The 27,679-nt window shown below is 41.1% G+C and overlaps 1 protein-coding gene across 1 annotated transcript in view; it reads left to right on the forward strand.

Annotated features, from left to right (window-relative positions):
* The window catches only part of LAMA1 (laminin subunit alpha 1), a 130,762-nt gene that overhangs the window by 101,305 nt on the left and 1,778 nt on the right, over window positions 1-27,679 (forward strand). The window contains exons 43-61 of the mRNA XM_036419056.2: window positions 1,314-1,496; window positions 1,814-1,968; window positions 3,284-3,427; window positions 4,679-4,812; window positions 5,652-5,802; window positions 6,677-6,801; window positions 8,966-9,116; window positions 9,759-9,903; window positions 10,339-10,480; window positions 13,114-13,228; window positions 13,419-13,580; window positions 16,384-16,535; window positions 17,873-18,058; window positions 19,621-19,756; window positions 21,074-21,186; window positions 21,451-21,640; window positions 22,183-22,341; window positions 22,848-23,001; window positions 24,862-24,995. Coding sequence (XP_036274949.1) covers window positions 1,314-1,496; window positions 1,814-1,968; window positions 3,284-3,427; window positions 4,679-4,812; window positions 5,652-5,802; window positions 6,677-6,801; window positions 8,966-9,116; window positions 9,759-9,903; window positions 10,339-10,480; window positions 13,114-13,228; window positions 13,419-13,580; window positions 16,384-16,535; window positions 17,873-18,058; window positions 19,621-19,756; window positions 21,074-21,186; window positions 21,451-21,640; window positions 22,183-22,341; window positions 22,848-23,001; window positions 24,862-24,995 — 2,831 coding nt within the window. The remainder of the gene's footprint in view (window positions 1-1,313; window positions 1,497-1,813; window positions 1,969-3,283; window positions 3,428-4,678; window positions 4,813-5,651; window positions 5,803-6,676; window positions 6,802-8,965; window positions 9,117-9,758; window positions 9,904-10,338; window positions 10,481-13,113; window positions 13,229-13,418; window positions 13,581-16,383; window positions 16,536-17,872; window positions 18,059-19,620; window positions 19,757-21,073; window positions 21,187-21,450; window positions 21,641-22,182; window positions 22,342-22,847; window positions 23,002-24,861; window positions 24,996-27,679) is intronic.

A 27,679-nucleotide genomic window follows, 5' to 3' on the forward strand; every position in this document is an offset into this window, starting at 1 on the left:
GGTTTGATGAAGAGCCCTTTGCTGGAAATGAGCCCAGGATTGATAGTTCTTACTTGGAGAGGAATATGATTTGGAAGTGAAGATCACTATTTTTTAATAAGTTCAGAATACTTGAACTGAAATATCAGAATTATACTAAAAAACAAAAGCACTAGAGATTTTATGCTACCATACTGATTGCTGGCTTTTACAATGCACTTGTCACATGCCTTAACTAAAAGAAGTGTCATTCAAAAAAGTCAGCAAGTAAAGGAGCAGGAATGTTCCTGCTTTCATTATAAATGTAGGAAATTTTAAAAGTCTTGCTTGGTAATCTTCATGAGGCAATGAAGCATTCTGAAATAGTTCACTTTAATATTGAGGGTTTACAAGTGTAATATTCATTAAAATTTTAAATAAAATAACTTTTACAAACTGTAATACAAAGGAATTGTGCTGTATATACACTATTTACATTCCCTCAATCTTCTCATTTTTCTTAGTAAGAATTTTTTTTAAGTCTTACAAGTTGCCCAAATATCTCTAAATTTCCATCTGCTGATTCACCTTTGGGAGCTGGGCTTGAGCACTCTGAATTTCTTATCTTAAATCAGTAGGGCATTTTCTGATGTGGATTTTTTCCCCCTCTCTCTCTTTTTGAGAACACATGGTATATTTGTTGATTAAATACTTAAAAATAACTTTTTGAAAAATAACTATTTGAAAAATAATTTCAAATTTGCAGAAAAGTTGTAAAAAGAATACCAGTATATTCCTTATCCAGCTTCTGCTAGTGTTAATGTTTGTCCCATTTGTGATTGTGATTTACACTTTTAAAATGAATGCTAGTGCCTTTTAAAATAATTATCACCCAGATTTTTCTAGAAAAACAAAATTCCAATTTATCTTAAGTGCCCATATAATCTGTATTCGGGTGTTATATCTAGCAGCCAGTTGATGTGAAAAAATACCACTTCCTTTAGCCTGAGACACATCCATGCCACCTACACGTTTAAATTTTGAAACCTTCTTACGCAGACATGGGATGATTTGAAGAGGTATTTAATGGATATGAGAAGGGAATGACAGAAAAGAGACCAAATAAAGCAGTTTAGTTTCTTAAGTGAGAGCCTGAACATGGCCATTAGCAGCTGCTTTTGTTGTCCCATATGTATTAAACTCACATTTCAATACAGAGAGCTTTTACCAAAATTAGTATTTAATTTATCCCTAAAAGGCAGCAGTAGCTCATATGACAAGCAACCTTAATATTGCCATTAAACACAAGAAAACCCGTTTTATGATGTGCATACTTGCATATGAATTTATTTCAGGTGTCAGAGACAAAGGAACCAAAATCAAAGGGCTGGCCGAATCTGCCAATCAGAGTGCTGTGAGCACGCTGAAGAGCGTTGTGGGACTGAGTCAGAAGCTGCTGAACACATCCACAAACCTGTCCAAGGTCAATGCCACCTTACAGGAAGCAAACGATCTTCTACGGGACTCCTCCATGACCAGTATGTCGCAGTCTCCCTTCCCATTAGGAAAGTCTGCAATTGTGCAATTTTGAGCTTGCCAAGTGCACAATGGTGCCTTGTTCACAAACAGCATTTCTAACAGAATGAAAATACACTAACATCTGGATTTCCATTTATAAGGGAGAGAAGGGCCTACAGTAATGCACAGTGCTGGGGCCTTCTTCACATATGTACCGAAATGTCAAGGATTTGATTCTTAAGATATCCTGTTTTATCCAGTGCTTTAGTAATGACCAGTTCATTTCTCTGTGTCCTTCACCCCAACCCCAACTTTTTTGCTACCTTGTATTTGTTAGGTTTGTTAGCTGGGAAAAAAGTTAAAGAGGTGGAAACACAAGCCAACCTTTTATTTGATCGGTTGAAGCCTTTGAAGACATTAGAAGAGAACCTGAGCAGAAACCTGTCAGAAATTAAACTGCTGATCAGCCAAGCCCGGAAACAAGCAGCTTTGGTGAGTGTGGGGCCCTGTTGCTACCAGTGACCCCCGGTGTCCCCTGGCTGAGACTCTCCGTAACTCCAAGTCCTATAACTCCCATAGAAATGGCTTTTTGTCTCACCGCGTCCCTGGAATGTCTACTGACCTGCTCTGAATAATACCAGACTCCTCACAGCAGAGTCTTAAGTATATTTACTTAAGTATATTTAATTAGTCTCATTTTTTTAAAAATCTCTGCCTTCATACATGTTTCAATCTATTGCTAGCAAGGAGATCTCTATGTCTTTGTGGAAATTTGTAATTGTAGCTTAGATTTATAGATTCATAACTATTAGCTAATGGTTGTGTTAAGGGTTAACATCACTCTGCATTTCATCAGTGGCATATGGTGTTATTTCCATCATTTTACCAAGGTGGATTTTAATAATCCCAAGTATTCTTTGGAATGTTTGTGCAGTTTGGGCCCATCAGCTAGGAGCCTGACCTAACAAATTTATATGAACAAACGCTGCATTCATCCAGGTCACTAAATCCACGAGAAAATTGACACCCAGAAAAGCACACACTGAGATGTGGTCAGCCATCCACCCATCGCACGAGGCATTGCTGTGCTCTGGAGGGAAGGCGTTTCAGGGAAATAAGATCTTGAGAGAATATCAATTGTCACACTGCTGGGGATCTCTGGTCTAATGTTTAGCCACCTAAGTTTTCTAGCCAAGATACAAGAGTTCCCAGCTCTTTGACACCCCTCCCCTCACAAATGACCTCACTGTTGGAACAGGGCTATAGGTTTATATGAGCTCTGACCTCCACCTGTTTTAGTTCCAGTCACCAAATAAATGTGAGCCCAGCAGATGGCTCCAAATGCTCTGGTTAATACAGACTTAGGGAAATATATGCTAAATATGCAAATGATTACTTAGAGAAATATGTGTAATATTTGCTCTAGAAATGTTTGTGAAAGACTAAGTAGATAATCCCTCCATTTATTCAACAAGTGATCATCAAATATGCTCTCTGTGGTAGGACTAAGGATTCCAAGATAATTTGGATAAGCTCCTTGTCTTTAAGGAATTAAATCTCATAAGACATAGACGAGTTTTTACATAACACACTTTTAAAACTCCAAGACTGACTTTTTCATATTTAAATACTTTACCAAATAAATTTCTCTTCACCACTACCTGATTTCTCACTTCTGAAGCATTCTATGCTGCCAGGAGAGGCCCCTGCCTGACAGTGAAAGTCTGCCTGGGACTAGCATGTCTGAGCCCCCAGTACGCGGCCAATGTGTCATTAAGTGATTGGGCCACCTTTTCTCCTTCTGCAGATTAAAGTTGCTGTGTCTGCAGACAGAGATTGTATCCGGGCCTACCAGCCTCCGATCTCTTCAACCAACTACAACACCTTAACACTAAACGTTAAGACGAGCGAACCGGATAACCTTCTCTTCTACCTCGGGAGCAGCACCAGCGTGAGTATGGATTCGCAGAAAGCAATACGTCTCTTATGAATGCATGTGTTTTCTGAATCGACTCTTTTTTGATGAAAAAACAATAGGGTCTTAGTGAAATCACGAATTCTTCTAAGGGAACTAACCTTTTGCTAAACTAGTAGCATTAGATTAAAAATAAATTACATAATATAATATCTGTGAGAGGGAAAGTGACATTGAGGAAGGAAAAGTGTCTCCATTTGCAATCATAATCACAAGCTGTGGCTTCGATGAACATTTCGTAATGCCTTCTGTGACTTTTGCTGCCACTGAGTTTAGCGTTGGGTCTGTAAGGTTGACCTTGGCGGGTGTTACCCAAAGTGGAAGCCTGGACCCTAAGGCCTGTCACCATTGTCATGCTTCACCCAGGCTCTTCCACCCACTCAGATCCCAGTAGTCCCCAAAGGCCAAATCCCCTGTGGAAAGCCATTGATAGCTGGCTTTATGGGGGAACTGGGTCAGAAGTCTTGTCTCTGTTTACGCAGAAAATATTGGCAAGCCCAGATTACCAGAAATGTCTTTTTAGGAGCTAGGGTGCAAAATACATGCAACTCCTGATGTGGGATTTAATGGCTCTTACTGCGTATTTCACTTTCATTTAATCCCTTCTCAGACTGGGCACATACACAAGTGCAATGCCATCCCTCATCCTCCCTGGAGACTACTAGTGATCACACACACACACACACACACACACACACACACACACACACTCTTGAGCCTTTCTGGGGAATGTTATGGGAGACGTTGTGAAGGGCCCTGCACTGCAGGGTGGTGAGGTGCTAATAGGTCTGTGTGGCCACCACTCTCAGTGCTCTAAGTCCTGCTTCAGCTCCTGGGAGGCGGGGTGGGAATTAAATACAAAACAAGATGCTATTTTGTTTTTTTTAATGAGTAGAAAAAATGCTGTAGGAACTAATTCTTTATTTTTCAAAATATATATATTAAATACTTATTGATTTCAAAGAAGAAGGAAGAGGGAGAGAGAGAAAGCTCAATGATGAGAGAGAATCATTGATTGGCTGTCTCCTGCATGCCCTCTACTGGGGATCGAGTGTGAAACCCAGGCATGTGCCCCATCCGGGAACTGAACCATGACCTCCTGGTTCATGGGTTGACACTCAAACACTGTGCCACTCCAAGGGGGCAGGACTCGTTTTTTAAAGTGTTTTAATAGTCATGCAAGCAGTCTGGCCTGTAAACTCATGCCAGCTCACCCCCTGCACCCAGCCTGACTTCCTGGCAGTGGAGATGAGGCGAGGGAAAGTGGCCTTCCTCTGGGACCTGGGCTCCGGGGCAGCACGGCTGGAATTCCCAGACTTCCCAATTGATGACGACAAATGGCACAGTATCTACATAACCAGGTAACGGAGAACGTTCTCTTCCAGCATCTCTCTTCCTAAAACTGTATCTAAAGTCGTATGTGATGTTTTTCACATCATATGAGTCTGAAACTTCTAGGAAGTTAGATTACAGTGGAAGACCACTTAGAAATAGGTGTGTTTTTTTTTAATTTTATTTCTTATTACAGAAGAAATAAACATTGTTACCCAAACCAACAATAAAAGAAGAAAACAGTTAAAAAGCTTATGTTCCCTTTAGAATGGTAGGTATGTCTGAGGCAGCCAGCCCAGTAAAATGTTTACTGCCCAGGACATGGTAGTAAAGGCAGCGTGGTAGGAGTCCCCTGTGGCTGGCAGTGGAATGCAGGCAGAGAGGCCAGAAGATAGGATATAAGTGGGGAATGGGTTTTCTTAACAAACACAAGCAAAACTCTTCCTTATCAAGTCTCTCTCCAAAGGTAACTCTTAAGCAAGCAGCTTTAAGTGTATGTGTGTGTATATATATATATATATTTTACTTTTCTGTAACATTATGGTTTATTATTGATGGTGTGTTGTTAGGAATTTTTGTCTTTTGCTTTGTTATCAATAAAAAGAAGTCATATTAAAGGCAGTAAACAGTTTCAAATATAGTTGAACCTATTGTCCATGACTGTTTTACATGGTGGAAGACTGCTTTCCTAGATTTTGTAGAGGAAACTAAGGGTGGGAGTTTGGAAAGATGAGAAGCAGGGAGACCAGCAGGGAGCTGTTGCAGTGGACATGGGGAGAAGCAGATGGAGGCTGGATATGAAACATGTATGTACATATGCGGGCTGACTTGCAATTTTGTTCTTTTCGCCATTCTTTATGACCCTTAGGTTTGGAAACATTGGTTCATTGACTGTAAAGGAAATGAGCGCAACTCAAAAGCCACCACCAAAAACAAGTAAATCCATAGGAGCAGCTAACGTTCTGGATATAAACAACTCAACACTGATGTTTGTTGGAGGGCTCGGAGGACAAGTCAAGGTAACACTATGAACATTCATCTGCATACAATTGATTGGCTGATGTTACCTGTATTTAAATTTAATACTAATTTTCACTGAAATATGTTTGACATTTATACAATGTTACATGTCAAACATATTTCAGTGAAAATTAGTATAATTGTTGAATATTTCAATACTCAGATGAAGAGATTTTGCTTCTCTTATTTTGCTTAATGACAGTTCATAGCAGAGTTGGGTTGGTTTTGTAAGGTAAAGGATTGTACTTAGTAAATAGCATAAATGGAAAAGAAGTCAGTGGTTCATTTTGCTACTTGGGTTTCTCTTCCAATGATGAAACAAGGCATTCAATAGTTCACATTAATTTCTGTAAAGTTTCTTTATCTCTATTCTAACTCTAGTGGTAGACAAATACTATTATAATTAGTGTTTAGTGGAAGAGCGCATTGTACTTATTTCATTACACCAGTTATCCTTTCATGGAGCCATGTTGAGTTGTGTGGATTTAGTTCATGCTCTCACATGACAATATGGGTCTCTGTGCCATCCAGGCCCTCACCGCTGACCACACATTCTCTGGGTCTGTTCCTCACTATAAAAGAGGCTCCTCTCCAGCGACCCTACTAACTGAGATGATCATTTAAGATCCATCCAGTTGTCACTCACTCTAGTATTCCATCATTGGAAGGAAATCCAGTGATTGCAAACTGGTTTTTTTGTGTGTGCTTTTTTTTTTTTTTTTTTTTTTTTTTTTTTTTTTTTTTTTTTTAATGGTTTCTCAAAATTTGGATCTGTTAGATATAAGCTTTCAGGGAGGAGTTTCATTCATTTAGAGAATTTATTCTTTTTCACCAAATATATATGGGCTATGTTTGTGTGTTCATCTACTTTAGAAGTCTCCCGCTGTGAAGGTGACTCATTTCAAAGGCTGCATGGGGGAAGCCTTCTTGAATGGAAAGTCCATCGGCCTATGGAACTATATTGAAAGGGAGGGCAAATGCCATGGCTGCTTTGGAAGGTAATATTCCCCACAATTTAAACATTGTATGTTAGTGTATTAACATCTGAGAACTGCTTAAAGAACTTACCTGTATATCAAGAGTTTATGGTGTCAGTCTTCTGATTGCGAAGGAAAAGATGTAGATTTACTAATAGAAGGGTATCATTTTTAACCCTTACAAAGGACTCATTGCTGTGTCTTATACTGTATGCTTTGATCATGGATCATAAAATCAAGAAACAACAGACATCTTCTCAAACCACCTTCTGTCTCAAAGAGCCACAGTAAGCTTTGGGTAAACCACTGTACATTTTCATTTTGAAAATACTTCCAAGGATGAGATTTTTGTGTGTGTGCTGTCAATTTTTTATAAATAAGTATTTTCTTATTCCTAACTCTATGATTCTAGAAATAAAAAGCACTTGCAAAAGGAGAACAACTACCTAAAATCCTTTGGCATATACTGATATAATAGAGTGCATTTAATAATTTAACCTCACCAATCTCAACACCCCTGTATTATTTTCTAATAATATCTTATGTTACACAGAACACACTGACAAGTGCTGATATAGGCACTTGAGTGTGCCCTTGGGCAAGGTGCTTAGTCTTTGAGGCTCAGCTATTAATAGGCCAAATAGGGACCCATGGAGGACCCCTGTTCACAACAGAATCATCAGAACTAGAGTGGAGTGAATATTTGCTGTGTGCCAGGCACTGTGTCCAGAACTCTGCAGGTTTTAAATCATGTTCAGCTCTCCCAGAGAGGTTCTATTATTATCCCTAGGTTACAGATAAAGGGGATGAAGCACAGAGAGGTTAGGTAACTTTTCTGAGTTCACACAGATAGTAAGTTGGGGAATTTGGATTTGAACCCCAGCAGTCTGATTCTGGAGTCTGTGTCCTTAGCCACATGAAGCTATGGTCAGCCAAGAAGTAGAGCAATGGAACATGTTTCTAGGAAGCCACATGTTTAAGAATTAAAGAACTGAGAATGAAGTCAGTCTAAGAGTTTATGCAGAGCACATTTCCTTGAAGGTATATTTCCTAAAAGAACAAAACAGAAATTTTTAGGAAAAGTTATACTGCAGGAAGCAATAAATGAAACCTCAGCTTTCACAGAGTACTGCTATTTTTTGTTTTGTTTGCAATCATTTTATTTTGTTAATGGAAATAATGTTACTGTTTGGTAAGTTTGTCCTACTTAAAGATAAGTTGGTACTCACTTATCCAATAAGTTGGATTATTGCACTTTCAACTGGGAAAAATTCAAATTCATATAAAACAAATAAATACCCACCCTAATCCAAGTTTCACTCTCAAGTCCCATGAGATTCCAAATAAGAATTTTAAAACACAACAACAATGTATTCCAGATGAAACTACTTTGTAATTGAATGGTTTGGGGTTATTTTTATATTGTATCAAATCAGACTTTTGAGTCTGGAAGACCAGAAAGCACACTGATCTGAAAGTTGCTGTGGTCCTGCCCTGGCTAGTGTGGCTCAGTTGGTTGGAGCATAGTCCCCTACGCCAAAAGTTGGTGGATTCGATTTCTAGTCAGGGCACATGGGGGAGGCAACTCATCAATGTGTGTGTCTCTCTCTTCCTCACTTCCTCTCTAAGATTAAATTTAAAAATAACATTTAAAAAAGAATGGTGTGGTCTCTTTTATATAATTCTGTTGTAAGCTCATCCTGCAGAATTTGGAGGTTTTCTTTGTCTATTGCTTTGTAATGGTCTTTCTGGTACAATGGTGCTTATTTATTTCCCATTATAATTCCAGTTTCACTAATATATTAGTTAAATGCCAGTATAAAAATTCCCCATGAAAGCACTAGAATTGACAAAGAATAGTTTCATTAAAGGAAATTAAAACAAATAGGAATCTAGTTGATAAGTAGAAATATTTACAGTACTTATCCATCCTTTGGAGATTTTTTTTTTTTTCCAACAGAGAATACTGACTATATTAACTTTCTTTTCCTTATAAAGCAACTGGGCATTTGTCTTGCATAGTCCCATGGAAAGCATATTTTAAGATATCATTTACACTGCCATCAGATTATGGAAATGATAGCTCTACTGTAATTTTTGTGAGGGAGAACTGGGTAACTGTGACATCTGTTCTCTTGAACTACCTTCCTGAGGGCGGATTGTATTTTGCTGCTCTGTTTTGCAGCCCCGAGAATGAAGACTCGTCCTTCCATTTTGATGGGAGCGGGTATTCTGTTGTGGAGAAGACACTACGAACTACTGTGACACACATTATTATGCTTTTTAGTACCTTTTCAACAAATGGGCTTCTTCTCTACCTCGCTTCAAATGGCACTGTAAGAATCTCCATGGGGCAGTTGGCCCCACTGTGTATATAGTTAGATTTCCATGAGAATATTTATGTTTAAGACTATTTTATGAGCATTTACTAATACAAGCCCATATATGTCATATGTTGTCCCTATTTCAAATAATTTATTATATCAGTACAGATGAAGCTTTGGAAGAGCACCAAGTAGAAAATAGGTTTCCCATCATTGTAGATGTCAATAGAACATTTGTTAAATTTGGGGCTTAAATAATATGTCTTGTTCTATGTTCACTCTGACCACTCTGGCCTTATTTGAAATCCATTCACTGGATTTTCATATTCCCATTTTTTATCTTATGTACTGGTGATTTCTCCCAATCATTTAGTTTTATTTTTAAGAACTAGACCTTTGTCAAGCTCAATGAAACAGATACAGGGAGATCCTACTTCTCTTACTGAATTGTAGGTTTTGATAATGAGTTTATCTCATATATGTGTAGTATTTCAGAAAGCCTCTGTGAACACTGAGTTTCATAGCATAGCCCTCTGGCTGTTGGTCCAGGTTCAGCTTTCTCTGTCTTCAGGAGGTTTCTGCCATCCCTAAGTTAGGAAAAGGAAATCTTGTGATAATGATGCAGCCGTGGATAACTACTTTTCAATTTTACAGAAAGACTTTTTATCCATCGAGCTGGTCCATGGCAGGGTGAAAGTTACAGTTGACCTGGGCTCTGGGCCTCTTGCCCTTGTAACAGACCGACGCTATAACAATGGGAGCTGGTACAAAATCGCTTTCCAGCGGAACCGGAAGCAAGGTATGTGCACAGCTGAGTGGATGGGATGTTGGTTGGCCTCATAGGAAAAAAAATATGTCCAAAATCTGGTTTTTACTTACTTAAGCTTTCTGGGAATTCTTAAATTATACTCTAATAAAAAGTTATTGGGATTCTAAGCATCAGGATTCATATTTTTCTAGAAGAACATTAAATTCATAGATTGCTTTCCAAATGTATTATTTAACATCAAAGGCTCAACTGGGAATCAAGAATCAAATCCATTTTATTTTCTTTCTGGATTTATTGACCTGCACAGAGGATCTTCAGTGAATAGTCAATAACATTTTCTGGTCAAAATGACAGAATGTAAAAGAACATGCTTTTGTAAATGGCCTTTGTTAGTAGAAGTTTGTGGTTTACTTTAGTGTAGCTAGTGACTTTCATTTCTCATAGATTCCTTTCAATCCCCTTTAGGACTCCTAGCAGTTGTTGATGCGTATAACACCAGTTATAAGGAAACCAAGCAAGGGGAAACCCCAGGAGCATCTTCTGACCTCAATCGTCTTGATAAGGATCCAATTTATGTGGGTGGATTACCTTGGTCAAGAGTTGTAAGGTATGGTACCACAGTGCAGAATTTTTATATTCTGAATTACCAACTAACTCTACTGGTTTCCTAGGGCTGCCATAACAGGGTACCACAAACTGGATGACTTAATAGCAGAAATGTGTTCTCTCACTATTTAGGAGGGTACAAGTCCAAAATCAAGGTGTTGGCACAGTTGCTGCCTACTGAAGCCTGTGAGAAAGGCTCCATCCTACCTTCTCTTAGCTTCTGGCAACTTCAGGCTTTCCTCAGAATGCACAGGATGCTCTCTCTGTGTGCAGACACTGTCTCCCCTCTGGGTGGGTCTCTCTGTGTCCAAAATTTCCCTTTTGATAAGGACGCCAGTCATACTGGATTAGGGCCTCCTCTCATGACTGCATACTAGCTTGACTACATCTGTGAAGACCCTGTTTTCAAATAAGATTATATTCACAAACACTAAGCAGTGGTTCTCAACCTTTCTAATGTCCTAACCCTTTAATACAGTTCCTCATGTTGTGATGATCCCTGATCATAAAATCATTTTCATTGCTACTTCAAACTCAACCTGTGGGTCGAGAACCGCTGCTATACAGCCCAAGACCATTGAAAAACACAGATATTTACATTATAATTCATTAACAGTAGCAAAATTACAGTTAAGTAGTAGTAACAAAAATAATTTTATGGTTGGGGGTCACCACACATGAGGAACTGTATTAAAAGGTCATGGCATTAGAAAGGTTGAGAACTACTGCACTAAGGGTTAGAACTTCAGCATATTTGAGGGAGGACACAATTTAACCCATAACTTCTACTTTGATTCAAGCCACTCTATGTCATATTAATTTGGAATTGAATAAAGCTTTTTTGCAGTAAAATTAATGATTTTATATTTATACTTTTTAGAACATCTAGAAATTACTACTGTGCAATATTTGGAGACCCTGCTTTCCATCACAGGTCATTCTCCTCTCTCAATATTTTAGAGTAATAGAATCTCTTTCTAGACACACACACGCACACTCAGAAAAAGCAATGTTTCTGCAGATTTCTCTGGATTCTCTCTTTGTGTGAGCAGAATGAATAACCTATGTGAAAGTTGAAAAACCAGCATCAGTTAATTGATGAAAGATGGAAGAGAAGAGAGGCAATTAAATCCTTTCATAACACTGATTCATGCTTAACTTTGTGACTTTAACACTTTACATACACTTTGTGGTTTATTGTCCTCAGTTTTATAATTTTTGATTGGAAAATTAAGCTCTAACTTTTTTGGAGACCCACTGTCAAGACAAGATAGCTTCCAGGGAGTGGGATCATTAAATGTCCAAACTGAGTCAACCAGCCCAGTGATTTTCAAAGATGTATTTGTAGCACTGCCCCACCTTGAAGCCAAGTTCTTATACACAATTTCAATACATGGCACAGAAGTTCAGCCAATCCAGTTGCTAAGGGTTGAGCAGTGCAGAATTCACTTTTCCACTAGCCCCTTCTTTGTGCTAGAAGTTTCTGAAAGTTTCAAGGAACATAGTTTACAATGGCAGTCACATCCCCTCTCCTAGTCTTAGGAATGAATACACCTAAATTTCTGGGAATTGGTCAGGTGCCCCAGGTCTTACCACTCCGCCAAGACAGAGCTAGGGCTGAAAATCTGTCTCCTAATCTGATTCCAGATATCACTCCGTGACATGGTGTGCACTGTGTGCTCGGGGTGTAGCAACCAGCTGTGTCATAGTTCATCTGTGCTTTGCCTAAATAACAGTGAGTGTCAAAGGTCAGAGCCTCCTTTCTAGGAAGATATCCCCAATCACAGACTCACACTTAGAAGGGACTTGGGAGCAAGGTCATCCCCTTATTGACAATGGAAGAGGCTGAGATCCACAAAAGTTGAGATTTGCCCTAAATCATGCCATTGTTGTGATTCACGGCTCATTGCTCAACACGGAGATAATGAAAAATGAGCTGTGACTCTAACAGGAAACCATGTTACTAGCTGATATTTATGATGGTAACTTGGAGCTCTTCAGTAGTCTCTCTGTTTTAGAAATGAGAGCCTGACCACAATTCAGCCTCACCCCATTCATCACAGCAGTGTGGCAACTTTTTTTATGAAAAATATGGTATTGACTTGAAGTGTACAATAGGGTTGTGAATAATTCCAGACTTCACCAAGTAACATTATTTTCTTCAGAACAAAGTTCACAAATATGCAGTATGGACAACAGCCAATGACTTCTCTGGCCTGTAATCCTAGGAAATCACAATTGCCTGCACTTGTCCCCATGGAGCAAATGTTCTGTGAACATGGAGACTGCATTATAATCTCTGCAGTATGATTTCCTCATGACAGTGCTCTGTCTTTCTTATTATTGGCCTGTGTTTTAATATGTTTAAATTGTAACGACTAAGTTTCCCTTGAAATGTAACCATATTATCCAGGTAGCTATCAAAATAGTCAAACACACAAATTATTTCTCTGTCTTTAGTCCTAATGAGAGCATTTGTTTGAGACCTGCAGTTCTTACCATCAATATCTCTTAGAGGGAGGCCGAACACTCCTGCAGAAGGACACTTGGAAATAGATCTTTCTTATTCATAGATCCATTTTCATCCCTTCTCTCATAAATGGAACGATAATGTTCTCATGTCCTTCCCTACAGGAGAGGCGTCACCAGCAAAAGCTACGTAGGCTGTATCAAAAACCTGGAAATATCCAGATCGACCTTTGACTTACTCAGAAATTCCTATGGAGTGAGAAAAGGCTGTGTCCTTGAGGTGGGAAGCAGTTTATTAATATTGGAACAAGTTTCTATATATGCCCACTGTGTTATTAACACAATGAAGTAATAAAATCTAAGGCAGTGGGGTGAACAGGAAAGAGGTGGGGCAAGTCTGCAGTGGCCTCCGCCATGGGCGGGTCAGTGTGTGATGGACTGACGCTCTGTTCCCTCTCCTTTGTGACCAGCCCATCCGGAGTGTTAGCTTCTTGAAAGGCGGCTACATTGAGTTGCCACCCAAGCCTCTGTCACCAGAATTGGAATTGTTGGCAACATTTGCCACCACAAGCAGCAGTGGCATCATCCTGGCTGCCCTGGGCAAGCGTGGGGAGAATCGTCAGGTCCATGGGGTGAGTAGTTCAAAGGCTATCGAGCCATGAGCCCAGGGAAGTGACTTCGGGAACAACTGGATGGAAATGACTTGGTCGTAAACAGTTATTGTTTATGAACATGAATTTTTAATAAGTAAAAGTGACCATTGCTGAATATCTTTCCCTTATGAATCCGTGATTTCTTTGTGTTGCATAATCCATGTTTCTTTTCTGGCTACTGACAAGAAAGATACTTGCTGTCTACCTCCAATTTTTTTTAAACTTATTCAGATAGTGTATACTGAGTTCTCTTCTACATGTTATGGTTGTTACTCTTCATCCTAAGTCTAAAGCAGCAAGTTCTGAAATTCTGTGAAGTTATTTAGAATACTGTTCCATAAGTGGGATTTTGTTACCTATTATTGTAGGATTGAAAGGAGCAGTGGAAAGTAGCTGTGGCCTGTGATAAGCAATGGACCAGCATAGGAGAAGAGAGAAAAGTTGGTTTTCCATATTAATATTTCATTTTAGTAGCATAGGTAATATTTACCCTTTCCTCTGTTCAAACTTGCGTGGACCATGTCATCTGAAGAACCTTCACAAATGCTAATAAATCATCTTTTTAAAAAAATTTCTTTATTGATTAAGGTGTTATATATGTGTCCTTATTCCCCCATTACCCACATTCCCCTTAATGAAGTAGAGACCATGCAGCTACAGCTTACAGAGTGCTGTCCTCCACTCTGGATGACACTTAACAGACACTGCTGTGTAGTTATCACCACCACTCTGCAGAGTGAATGCTCCTCCTGTACTTTGCTGAGGAAGAAATGGGTTCAGAGAGCCTGGTTAACCTGCCCAAGTTCACACAGCTATTATGCATGTGTCAGAAGAGGGCTGAAACACCTCACAAGCCACGTGATGAAGGGCTAACAATGCCAGATTGGTTTCTGGGTTCCACCAACTTTTTTCTTTTTCATTTCAGATGAAATTCATGTAAAATAAAATTAACTATTTTAAAGTGAACAATTTAGTGACATTTAGAGCTCTCACAATGTTGTGAGGCCACCTCCTCTATCTAGTTCCAAAACATTTTCATCACCCAAAATAACATCCTATGACATTAAGCAGTTACTTCCCACTTCACCCTCTCCCTGCCCTAGGAATCTTCTTATTATACCTGTGAATTAATTTATCTAGTCTATATATTTCATATAAAAGGACTCATACAACATGTGATCTTTAGTGTCTTTCTGTATATTTTATATAAAAAGACTCATACAACATGTGATCTTCAATGTCTTTCACTTAGCATGTTTTTAAGGTTCATTATAGCATGAATCAGTATTTTTCATGACTAACATACGACTGTATGTACATAGCATAATTAGTTCATTGCTGAGCATTTGGGGTTGTTGCTACCTTTTGGCTATTGTGAATAATGCTGCTATGAATATTCACATGCAAAAATGTTTGAGTACTTGTTTTCATTTATTTTGGGTGCATATCTAGGAATGGAACTGCTGGGCCATGTGATAATTATATGATTACCTTTTTGAGGAACCATCAGTCTGTTTGCCTCCACCAGTCTTAAGACCACTTGCAAATCAATATTTGCAACTAAGTCAGCAAAAAGGAATGCTGTCACCTAATGCTAGCAGTTCTGCTGGTGGACAGACCTCTTTTCAATCTGTCACTAAACGTTTGAAGAGCTTTAAACATTTTCAAAACCTTCAACTCTTTAGTCCCACTTTTACAAATATTAAAAATCATTTCACAGGAAAAAAAGTTAAATGTTCATTATGTATGATCTTAAAATTTATAAATAAAGTATTGTTGTTGTTAATCCTCACCCAAGGATATTTTTGGTATTGATTTTTTAGAGAAAGTGGAAGGGAGGAAGGGATGGAGAGAGAAACATTGATGTGAGAAGGACATACTGATTGGTTGCCTCCTGCATAAGCCCCAGATTGAACCTGAACCCAGGTATGTGCCCTTGACTGGGAATTGAATCCTTGACCCTTGGTGCTTGGGCCCACATTCCAACCACTGAGCAACACAGGCCAGGGCAAATGACCTAAATTTTTAACAGTAAAAGGAATAGATCCCACAATAAGATAGCACCTCACGTCCGTTAGAGTAGCCATAATCTGAAAGACAAGAAATAACAAATGTTACCAAAGCTCTGGAGAAAAGATAACCCTATTGCATTCTTGATGGAAATGTAAATTGGTACAGTCACTATGGAAAACACTATAGAGTTTTATCAAAAAATTAAAAATAGAACTACAGCATGACCCAGTTATACATCTGGGTATATATTGGAGGGAAATGAAACCATTATCTGGAAAAGATATCTGCACCCCATGTTCATTGCAGCATTCTTTGTAATAGCTAACACATGTGTTAACTAAATTTAATTGTAATCATTTTGCAACATATACATATGTCAAATCATTATGTTGTACATCTTAAACTAATACAGTGTTATATGTGAATTATATCTCAATCAATAACACTGGGAAAAAGGAGATATAGATTAATGACTTACAATGTATCTATTTGTTGGTACATAATGTGGCAATACATAATAAGTATGAAGATGACGTGGAAATGCAAACCTTTGGTATGGTGTTTGATAGTAACATAATACAGAATATAAAATATAAGAGTCAAGAGTAGAAAGTAATATAGAACATTTAAAATGGTTGTTTTAGATGGTGATATTTTTAAGAAATTGCTTACTTGATGCTAATATACCCACATTACCTTCCTAAGAGGACAGTTTTTAAAATCATATAGTCGTGTTTTTTGTATTAAATTCTCTATGAAATCTTTCCAGCACTTCTTCTCCATCATGCTGGTTGAAGGCCACATTGAAGTGCATGTTAATCCTGGGGATGGGACCGGCCTGAGAAGAGCTCTCCTGCACGCCCCCACGGGCACGTACAGCGACGGACAGGAGCACTCCGTCTCCTTGACACGGAGCGGGAGGTATTTGTGTAACCAGGGCATGTTGACCTCACGAAGGCTCCACAGGAGGAATCTTGTTGTGCCTCTTCGTATGAGTGATTGGGGTGATTACTGTGACATCATTAGCAGTCAGTTTCTCACAGCAGTCACAATTTTTACAAAATAATTCTAGAACCTGGCTAGAATCCCTTTTTTGGAATTGTTTTATGTGCTTTGTCATAGTTGCAGCATTTTCATGATTGAACCTTAACTGTGCCATTTTCTGAGGCCCAGTATAAATTATCTTTACCCTGGAATAATTCTGTGACAAATAGTATTAGTAAATTGCACTATATCGATACTGAATAATACAGGGTAAAATGTAAAGAATAAGTAAAATGTGTAATATCAACATTCCTGAATATTTCCCTTCAAAACTATAGATCAAATGTTTTAAAAACACACTGGGCATTTTATTACAGGTAAAGAAGTAAAAAACAAAAAAACAAAACAAAACAAAACAAAAAGCCCTCCAAAAAGCAATTGAATTAAATAATCTATACTAATAAAAGGGTAACATGCAAACTGGTCACAATACCCTCACAGTAAAAACCCAACAGCAGGCTGCGTGGGGCAACTAGGCTGGCAGGAAGGTTCGGGAGGAGTGACCAAATGATTGACCAGCAGGCTGCGTGGGGTGACTAAGCTGGCAGGGGGGTTCGGTAGGAATGACCAAATGACTGACCAGCAGGCTGTGTGGGGCGACCCGGCTGGTGGGCGGGTTAGGTAGGGATGACCAAACAACTAACCAGTGGGCTACGTGGGGCCACCAGGCTGACAGGGGGGTGAGGGGTGACCAGGCCAGCAGAGGGGGGCAGTGAGGAGCAACCAGGCCAGTGGGGGGCAGTTGGGGTGACTGGGCTGGCAAGGTGGGCAGTTAGGGGTAACCAGGCCTGCAGGGGAGTCAGTTAGGGGCAATCAGGCTGTCAGGCAGAGGCAGTTAGGGGTGATCAGGCAGGCAGGAAGGTGAGCAGTTAGGAGCCAGCAGTCCTGGATTGTGAGAGGGATGTCTGACTGCCGGTTTTGGCCTGATCCCTGGGGCAGTCGGACATCCCCTAATGGGTCCCAATTTGGAGAGGGTGCAGGCTGGGCTGAGGGGATCCCCCTCCTCCGATGCATGAATTTTGTGCATCGGACCTCTAGTATCTAATAACATTCCGTTCATTTTTGGAGAATGTTCAATTGTAGGTTTTAACTTTCAATTCACCTTTTTATTCACACACAATGTTAAATTTTATTTTCAGGGAACTTTTATTATTTAATACGTACTTGTGGAATTAAGTATTATATTTCTTTTATTTTCTTCTTCAATCTTTTAGAATTATCACTGTCCAACTGGATGAGACAAAGCCTGTAGAAATGAACTTGGGCTCATTGGCAGAAAGCATGACAATAAATGTGTCCAACCTGTACATAGGAGGGGTTCCAGAGGGTGAGGGGGCAGCGATGCTCCAGATGAGAAGGTCCTTCCATGGCTGTATCCGAAACCTCATCTTTAACATGGAGTAAGTATAACTGCTCTCAGCATGTTTGTGACTTCCGGATTTTTTAATACTCAGTACTGACACTAATCTGCCATCTAATTTTTTCTGTTTGAGATTGCCTAAAATTCTGCAAGTACCTGAAGTGAACCCCATTTTTGAATCACGAAAGTCTCCTAAATGGATTTAAAATAATGGATAAATCTGGTCATCACAAATTTTAAAAAATATCATCAAACATTAGTTCCACAGAATTATCAATAAACAGCAGAAGTCAAATATATTTAAGAGACTAGAGATTTTGTGATGGTAGTTTCTTTTTGTCTGGAGGTCACATATTTAAGGGAGCCTTTACAATGTGCTACTTGCAGCTTCAGATTATTAATGGCTTCTCCCAAAACTATAACTGCCTCAGCAGGAACTGAAGTCACCATCCCCCATGTGGAGCTCATACTGCAGAGGAGAATTAGCATGTGCCCATGGCATTTTGTTCTTCCCCATTCACCCTGTGTCTGTGGTCAGTGTGCTGGTGGGATGAAAGCCAGGCATGAACCTGGGCAGACCAGAGTCTGCACAGGGGAAAGTAAATGTGCACTGAGCATGGAGTCTGGAGTTCCCCTCTTGACTTGCCTTGTGATCTTGAGCAAGGACTTATCCTTCATGGTCTTAGTGTCCTTCTTTGTGAAAGAATCCCTTAGGAGTATTTGAAATTTGCAATAAAACATTGTTTTGGTTTTCAAAATAAGTAGAATGTCAGACTGTAGGTTTAGTTATTTGTACACTCAACATTTATTTATCCAGTTGTTTGCTTAGTAACTGATTAAGCATCTTTATGTTCCTGAAAGCCATGAGGCTGGGACTGTGGTAGGGCAGAAACGTTTCTGTGCTGTACATGGCCATGTCCTTGGCATGCACCAATAGGGTATGTGTGGACAGCAGATATGTTTCAAGGCTTCAGGGTAAAGAAACTTCTGACAAGTGTGGTTCGTGACTTTCTGGCAAAGGGAAACCTGTAAAGAAAGAATCAGTGTTTTGCCGAAACCGGTTTGGCTCAGTGGTGGAGCATCGGTCTGCGGACTGAAGTGTCCCGGGTTCGATTCCGGTCAGGGGCATGTGTGTTGGTTGCGGGCACATCCCTGGTAGGGGGTGTGCAAGAGGCAGCTGGTCGGTGTTTCTCTCTCATCGACATTTCTAACACTCTCTCTCTCTCTCTCCCTTCCTCTCTGTAAAAAATCAATAAAATATATTTAAAGAAAGAAAGAATCAGTGTTTGGCTGAAGGCACTGTGCAGTGCTGAGAGAGCCAGAGGCAGAATCTGGCCCTGAGGCAGCCCAGCCAAGGCTGAGAGAGGAGGTGACCACATTCCAATTCTTGAAGGATGCTCAGGAGTCGCCAAGTGGACAACAATGCAGGGAGATGGGAGGCAGAAACATCAAACGAGAATATATAAGGCTATCTGGACTTCTAGTCATTGTGAAAGAGAATTTTGTTAATTTTTTAATGGATTTTATTTGTTCAATAAGCAGATGACATTGATTCATATGTTAGCTTGCAATCTTTTAATTTTGAAAACACTTTGTTTCTAGACCTTTGGATTTCACTGGTGCAGTTGGCTATGAACACGTGGACTTGGACACTTGCTTGCTTTCAGAAAGGCCTAGGCTGGATCGTCAGGAAGAGGACAGTGAGCTTCTGCCAGAACCTCATCCTCTACCACGTCCAGTAAGGAGGGCTTTCTTTCGTTGTATCAGGCACAGCCCAGAGGAAATTAAAATGGGGGCCTCGTTTCAGAGTAGAGGAAGCTGAATGAGTCCACCGGAGCAGTGATGGAAAGGGAGGAGGTGGTGCCGACAGTCGGGGGGCAGGACTGCTGAGGGAGCCAGCCTTCTGGTGGGTACGGAAGCACAGAGAAGAGTAGCCCTGCCAGGGAGGCTAACGGGAGCCAGAAGAATGGGGAAACACTCAGCTTCTTCCATTCACCTGCCCTCCAACCTCCCAGCATGGCCCTCCATTGGTAGAGCCAGCTGGAAGCCACTTTTCAAAGGAGCCTGGACAGTTAAAGTGATGAAATCAGTGCAGGGGCAGGGAGGGGTATGGTCCTCAGCAAACTCACAGGTGACATGGCGCAGCTTGTATGGATGGAGTATAGGACTCAGGCGCTCCCATTTGCTGTCAATCCACAAGCTTTTTACAGTTTCTGGAAGGATTCATGATCACTTTGGATTTAGTCAGAAATATGAAAGTAAGTACTGAATGCAAGCCATTGTACATATCACTGTCGCTTTAAAAAAAAAAAAAAAGGAGTTGATTAATCTAGGAAAAGCCAGTTTTGAGCAAATATGCTTAACAACAGGCATTACTAATTTTCAGTTTCTCTTCCCTTTTGTGATTTCTCCGTTTCCTTGGTTGAAAGCACGCACTCTTAATTATTTGGATGCTGGCACAGTTTCGGGAAAAGCATTCCTTCTCAGGCCCAGTATGCGTCCAGGACAGTAGCATCGGCCCACCCCAAGCTGGGAAACTGAGTCCCAGGCCTCACTGGTTTGGGGTCAGTGTGTGGAGGGCCCTGTGGGGCACAGGTGCCCAGGCACCTTCTCTGGCTCCTCACATTCTGCCCTGGGGTCTAGGAGCCCCTTCCAGCCGGACTCCTCTCGGTTTCTCCATGGGGAATTAGTGACCTCACACTCGGAGGTCCTGCTGTCACCTGTGGGCACTTGTGATGCCCCAGGCCTGCGCTGCAGCTGCTCCCGCAGGAACGATGTCTCCAGGCCCTTCCGAGCTGGGGAAGGTGGGCGGCAGCAAGCCCTCACCACTTGAGTGGGATTGAGGGGAAAGACAGACACTCCCATTGCCTTTGTAGACAGATAAAGGGCTGGCCAGTAAATTCTTTAAAAACAAAGGATAAATCAGTGAAAACATGTATTTGTGGTTGTTGGTGTTCTGATACCATTGCTTCTGAGATGTTTACTTCTTGGAAAACTGCATATGTTAGTGGAGTTCTAGGAGGTGTGTGCAGCTGAGAGTCTGTGTCTCTTACAGCAACAGTGTGTCGTGGATGGAACCCCAGAGTATGTCCCCAATGCTCACCAGTTTGGACTCGCACAAAGCAGCCATTTCGTGCTGCCTTTCAATCAATTGGCTGTCAGAAAGAGGTAGGACTCACAACCCATCTCAGCTCTCTGGTATATTTCTGGGATTAGTTTCATAGGAGAAGGAAACCTTTCTTTGTTCACTGCCTCAGCCTCAGCTCCTAGAACAGTGCCTGGCAGATTTGGGCATGCAGTAACCATACTCTCCTGAGAGGCCAAATATGAATGTTGGAATGATTACTGGATCCTCTCTTTGAGGTTATTTTAGAAAGTAAACATGAGGAAAGCTTTTTCTTTTCTGCGGGCTGAGCTCTGCTTTTCCTCCAGGCTCTCGCTTCAGCTAAGAATCCGGACATTTGCCTCCAGTGGGCTGATTTACTACATGGCCCACCAGAACCAAGTGGATTACGCCACGCTCCAGCTGCACGGGGGCCACCTCCACTTCATGTTTGACCTTGGGAAAGGAAGGACAAAGGTCTCTCACCCTGCGCTACTCAGTGACGGCAAGTGGCACACGGTATGCTCCCAGGAAGCTTCTGATCACTCTTTCCAAGGGTTATTTCTTCTATCTCTTGTAGTGACATTATTCCCTTGGATTTCTAGCTTGCTTTGTGTTTTCCATCTCTCCTATAGAACGTAAGTACCTTGCAGGCAGGGACCTCTTCTGCTTCCTGAAATATCTCCAGGACCTAGCTCAGTGCCTGGCCCCTCATTAGGCACTCAGCAAACATTGGTGGAATAAATGAAAGGTCCCAAAATGTTCTCACCTTGATAAGAAGTAAATTAAGCCACCCATGGTGTGATAGCCCAAACCTGAGATCATGGCACCTGCTTTCTTATCAGAGTCTGGCACACTTTCTTTTCTAAAACATGCACTGCCTGTGCCTCTTCCATCTTCTGCCAGGCTCCGTCTCTTAGCAAGGCCAGCTGGGTAAAACTCTGAGCCATCCTTTAGCATGTCAGTCAGGTTATTGCAGCTCTAATGAACAGAGTTGCATACACACATCTGTTAAAGTCTTCCCATCCTTAAAAATCATGGATGTTTTCATTTTGCTCTAGGTCAAGACAGAGTACTTTAAAAGAAAGGGCTTCATGTCAGTTGATGGCCAGGAATCCCCGCTGGTGAGCATGGTGGGAGACGGCACCACCTTGGATGTGGAAGGAAAGTTGTACCTGGGAGGCCTTCCCTCGGATTACAGGCCCAGGAACATTGGAAATGTAAGCAGCGTCTTCTGTATGGGGCCCATGTTACCTTTATTTTTGTTCGTTTATGTTTAGAGGAACATGTTTTTGTTTAAATTGTCTTGTTCTGGACCTGGAGTTTGGCTGCAAGATGCAAACCTTTCAAACCACATCCCTAGTTTGTGTGTTTGGGCTTCCCCTTGAAGCCAGCCAGCCCTCCTTTTAGTTAATGAACATTTGTCTTTCCACAGCTACTTAGATTCAGTGAAATTTGGGCAAGTCCAGGGACTTGGTGTTTACAGATTAGAAAACATTCTTAATTTCCATGATGTTTATCCAGAATAATAGAAAATACATATGTTGCATTTCTAGCAAAGATACTTAAAGAGTCTAACTAAGCTTTCAGTTAGACATTCATGTGGCAATTCCATTTTAAAAATCAAATGTTAACATTTTAGTGTGTTTTGTGGAACTATAGGGAAATGTTGCCTTGCCCTCTTTGTCATATTCTCTGCCATCCCCTCTCACGTCGTTTGGTTTAGGTCACCCACAGCATCCCTGCTTGCATCGGGGAGGTGACAGTGAACAGCAAGCAGCTGGACAAGGGCAGCCCGGTGTCTGCTTTTGCAGTAGCCCAGTGCTATGCAGAGGCCCAAGAAGGAACTTTCTTTGAAGGAAGTGGATATGCAGCTCTTGGTAAGCATCATCGACAATCTGAAAAGACATCTCTGGGATTCTCTTGCCCTGTAAGATGATATGGACCCAAAAGTCATATGACAGGGCAGGACCCATTGGACAAGGCTGCAGCAATACCATTTAGTTACCTGTCCCAGCGTATTCTGATTTCTCCACTTCTAACGTACAGCTTTCTCACTTCCTGTGTCACCCAGATGGCCTGACAAAGGCTTCCACCCCAGGGGCAATGCAGCTCCTGGCAACATGTAGCCCTGCTTTCACCTGTAACCTCCCGCATTTATATAAGACATGCTCCCCCTGTCCAAGCTCATAAAAGCCTTTGAATCAGAAGTCAACAGCATAAAATATCCAGACCAGCCAGCCAAATGCAAATTGGATTTGATGAAGAAGTTAACCCCAATTAGATTGTTGAAAATATCAATTAGAAGTCAAAGAATTTTAAATCTCTAAATTGTTTTAGAATATAAATTCCTGGAGGCTTAGAACCAGCCCTCGTAATGTATCTGGCATTGCCTCCTCATTTCAGATACTTCATTTGCTGGTTAGCTTTCCGTTTGCACTCAGAAAACCATAGGGAACTAACCTCTCTGGCCACTTTGCCCTCTGCTTCCAGGAAGGTTCTGGTGAAGATTGGGGCAGGAGTGAGAAGGGGAGAAGCTAGTACACTTCTCTCCTCCACTCTGTGCTTCCACGCTCTGGTAATTCCACCTGCTCCATTTTTCCTTCAGCCCTGGGTGTGGTAACAACTGCCTGCTACTATTGCTAATATCCCCAATTTAGCTCAGCTTTGTTATTCATCTGAATTTAAAAAAATCGTTCAATTAAGTCTCACTTTAAAAAGAAAAAAAGAAAAACATTCATTTGCCTCTCAGCATAACCATTATGGCTTGTCACAGTTTAGGTTACAAGGGTATTTCTTGGATCACATGATCTCACACATCTTGAGGAAATAATGAACCACGTAAACTGATGAACAAAAACAGACCCAGAGAAAGAGAAGCAGCAACCAGACTCTCAAACCTCAGAGGGATAGTAGGGGAGGGTGGGGGTAAGGGGAAAAGATCAACCAAAGGACTTGTTTGCATGCATATGGGCCTGGCCAGTGGCCATGGTTAACAGAGGGGTGGGAGCATATGTAGGGAGGGGTTTGGGATGGGAATGGGGGGATAAGGACAATTATGTGAGACCATAATCAATAAAATAAATAAGTAAATTTTTAAAAAAGAAAAAAACAAACAAAACACAAAACAACAAAAAACCTCACCTGGTTGCTAAGTTGATTCGAGTATTGTCCTGATAAACCACGTTTTGTAGGTTCAATTCCCAGTTAGGGTCCATACAAGAATCAACCAATGAAGGCATAAATAAGTGAAATAACAAATCTCCCTCTTTCTCACTCTCTCTCAAATCAATAATTATTTTTAATGAAAAAATTTTTTTAATTGTGTGAACTCTAATATACTCAGTGAATGATGTCATACCCAATATGTAGATATTGGGTAAATAAATGGACTATTCTTACACAGATGATAAATCCCCTTGCCTTTTCCCTGAGTGGCTCTAGATGAGAGGATGGGCCTGCCTAGATGAGAGTCTGGCCTAACCCCACTGATTGTGTGTCTTTAGAAGCGTCACTTCATCTTACAGATGTGCAAGCTGAGGCTCACAGGGGAGAGGTCACTTGCTAATCGTAGAACTGGATCCAGAGAAAGAACTACTAGAGCCAGGTCTCCCGAACCTCAGACAGGAGTCCAAATGCACAGCCAATGCAGCCTACTGTGGGGCGGTGGGGTCTCTCCAACCTGAGCTTCTCAGGCCGGGCAGGACTCACCCATAACTCGGGCTCTCCTTGGTTTTCAGTCAAAGAAGGCTACAAAGTGCGTTCAGATGTGAACATCACACTTGAGTTTCGTACATCCTCAGAGAATGGCGTCCTCCTGGGGATCAGCAGCGCCAAAGTGGATGCCATTGGGTTAGAGATTGTGAATGGCAAGGTAGGTGCTCATCTCCATCAAGTCACCCTTTGCCCTGGGGTCTGAGATAGGTGTGGTTGAGAAACAGTAGAAATACCTAGACCCACACTTCAATGGAATGGAGAAAAGGTTCGATATTAAAAAATAGATCATCTATATATATAAAAGGCTAATACGCAAAGTGTCCCCTCAGCAGTTCAAACAGGAGACCGGGAGTTCAATCGCTTGCTATGACATGCACTGACGACCAGGGGTCAGCAGGGTGCTGAGGGAGTGAGGGAAGGAGGAGGCAGGTAGGCTGGGAACCTTATTGGTCCTGATTGAAGGCCAGACCTAGGGACCCTATCTGTGCATGAATCTAGTCTTAAAATACTTTTCAAGAATTCTTTATAAATTTAAATGTATAAATTTAAATTTGAATTCAAAGCAAAACTGCAACTATAATACAACTTATTTTCCCAAACAATTTTAAACTAAGTTGCTAAATAGATGCTCCATTTTTTCTAATTTTATTTGGAAATAATTATAGATGCATAGGAAGTTGCAATGAAAGGTCCTCTTTCACATTTTGCATAGACTCCTCAGTGGCAGCATCTTGCATAATTCTAGTGCAACCTCAAATCCATGAAACTGGCATTGGCACAATCCACTGAGCTTAAGTTGAGCCAGGTATACATGTATGTGTTTTACTCTATGTGTAGCTTCAGATACCCCCCACCACAATCAAGACCCTTAATTGTACCATTGCTACAGTCTCCCTGGAGCTACCCCTCTGACTTTCTCCCTGCATCCTAACCCCTGGCAACCACAACTAATTGTTATTTCAGGATTGTTATACAAATAAAGTCATGCAGTATGTGTCCTACTGAGATTGTCTTTTCAACTCAGCCTCCTTGCCTGGTGGTTTAGCCTGTTGTTGTGTGTACCAATGGTTCATTTCTATTTATTTGCAGAGTATTCCATGGGATGATGTACCACAGTTTAATTTTTTTAATGCAAAAAACAATTTTTTTTTTCTATAAGTATTCTGCTCTTGCTTTTCAGGCTCCAGTCTTCATGTTGGGAACAAAATGATCTCAATAATTAATAGTACTTTTAGTCTCTTCTGTTTTAAAACTGTCTCCTTCAGAGTTTCTGCCAGCTCTCATTCTTCCTCTCTCCAAGTCGATTCGGGTGTGCTTTATTTACTAGATTCAGAGGGAGGGAGCCTTAATTGGCCCTTTTCTTTTCCACTTGGTCTCTCCTGACAGCTGTTGAGGTATAAGGACTTTCCAGATCATCAGTCACAGCCTGTATTTGTGCATTGGCCAGTTGTGCCTGGTGGCTGTAGGAGCAGTCTGAAGTCTCCTCATTGCCAGTGCAGGGGAATTGCTCCTGGACATTGGGCCAATGTCCCTTGTAGACCAGCCTTCCCATCCCAGCTGTCATAGGCACTGCTGCCTCTTCATCTTTGGCCACTTTCTGTATCCCCCAGAAGGTCCTATGAAAACCTGGGAATGTCTGTCCTGCCACTCATAAGACACGGGGAGTCAGGGTGTGAACTAGGGTCCTCTCTCTACCATTTCTGCCACCGTTTCTATTGCACTGTGGTCAACCTAAGTTGTTTGGGACTAACATGCTTGGCTCTTGAGCTACTGTTTCCTGTAAAAACAAGGAACAAGTCTCTATGCTCTAGACTAGGGGTGTCTACCTCAATCAGAGAAGGGGCCAAAATCTAAAATCCAGCCTAAATCGCGGGCCGAATGGTTTACTGAACAGTCATAAACTGTCATTGTGATGGAAACGCAGCGGAGTGCAGTGATGACAGGGCGGTGCGGGCCACATTGCAAGGCCTGGCGGGACGGATTTGGCCCGCGGGCCTTGTGTTTGACACATGTGCTCTAGACCTAGATTCTCCCGAAATTACCTCTTGTTTCTAGTATTTCCTTCTTACTCCCCACAGGGGTTCTGGTTCCTAGTAGATCCTAAATGAGGGTGGGGAGAACAGAAGAAAGTCATCTGATCTCTTGCTTCACCTCTTGTCCTTCTTACTTCACCATCATGTCCAAACAAAACTGCCTCTACATCATATTGCTGCTCTCTACCTGTGGCTTATAGCCAACTTTTTTTTTTTTTTCTCATCTGTACTTCAAAAGGATTTTGAAAATTATGTGACATCTGAATATGTTGTCAGAAGTGTAATGTGACAAGCCAGCACAGCCATGGGTGATCCTGAGAGGGGGCAGTGAAGGATTAGAAAAGACAGACAAGAGAATAAAGCTGGGTCTAGGTGGGATACTGCTTCTCTGGTGGAGAGACAGCGCCACAGCCTGCCAGCCAAGGCTTTATTTTACAGTCAGATTCCACAAGGCAAAGTAAGGACGTGGTTACAATATTCTCGCAGGTTTTAAATCTACTCAATTACATGCACCTGATCAAGCTATGTTTACTTGCTGCACCTCCCACAGCCCATATCATTCAGCCACGTGAGACCACAGGTTCAGACCATAAGGTCAAGCTCACAACAGAAGCCTTTGGCTATAATTGTGCTGGGACTTGCACGAGGCTTTGCCACAAAGAATATGCTGCCCTCTCATTAGTCCCAGACTTGAACCTGTCCAAACGCTGTAGCCGCTCTCCACATTGTAATAGTTGCAAAAAAAAAAAAAAAAAAAAAAAAAGTAATGTTTGATGTACTGTGTATTTTACCACTGTTACAGGCTTAT

This window comes from Pipistrellus kuhlii, unplaced genomic scaffold (assembly GCF_014108245.1).
Source record: "Pipistrellus kuhlii isolate mPipKuh1 unplaced genomic scaffold, mPipKuh1.p scaffold_m20_p_6, whole genome shotgun sequence".
Classification (NCBI taxonomy): Eukaryota; Metazoa; Chordata; class Mammalia; order Chiroptera; family Vespertilionidae; genus Pipistrellus; species Pipistrellus kuhlii.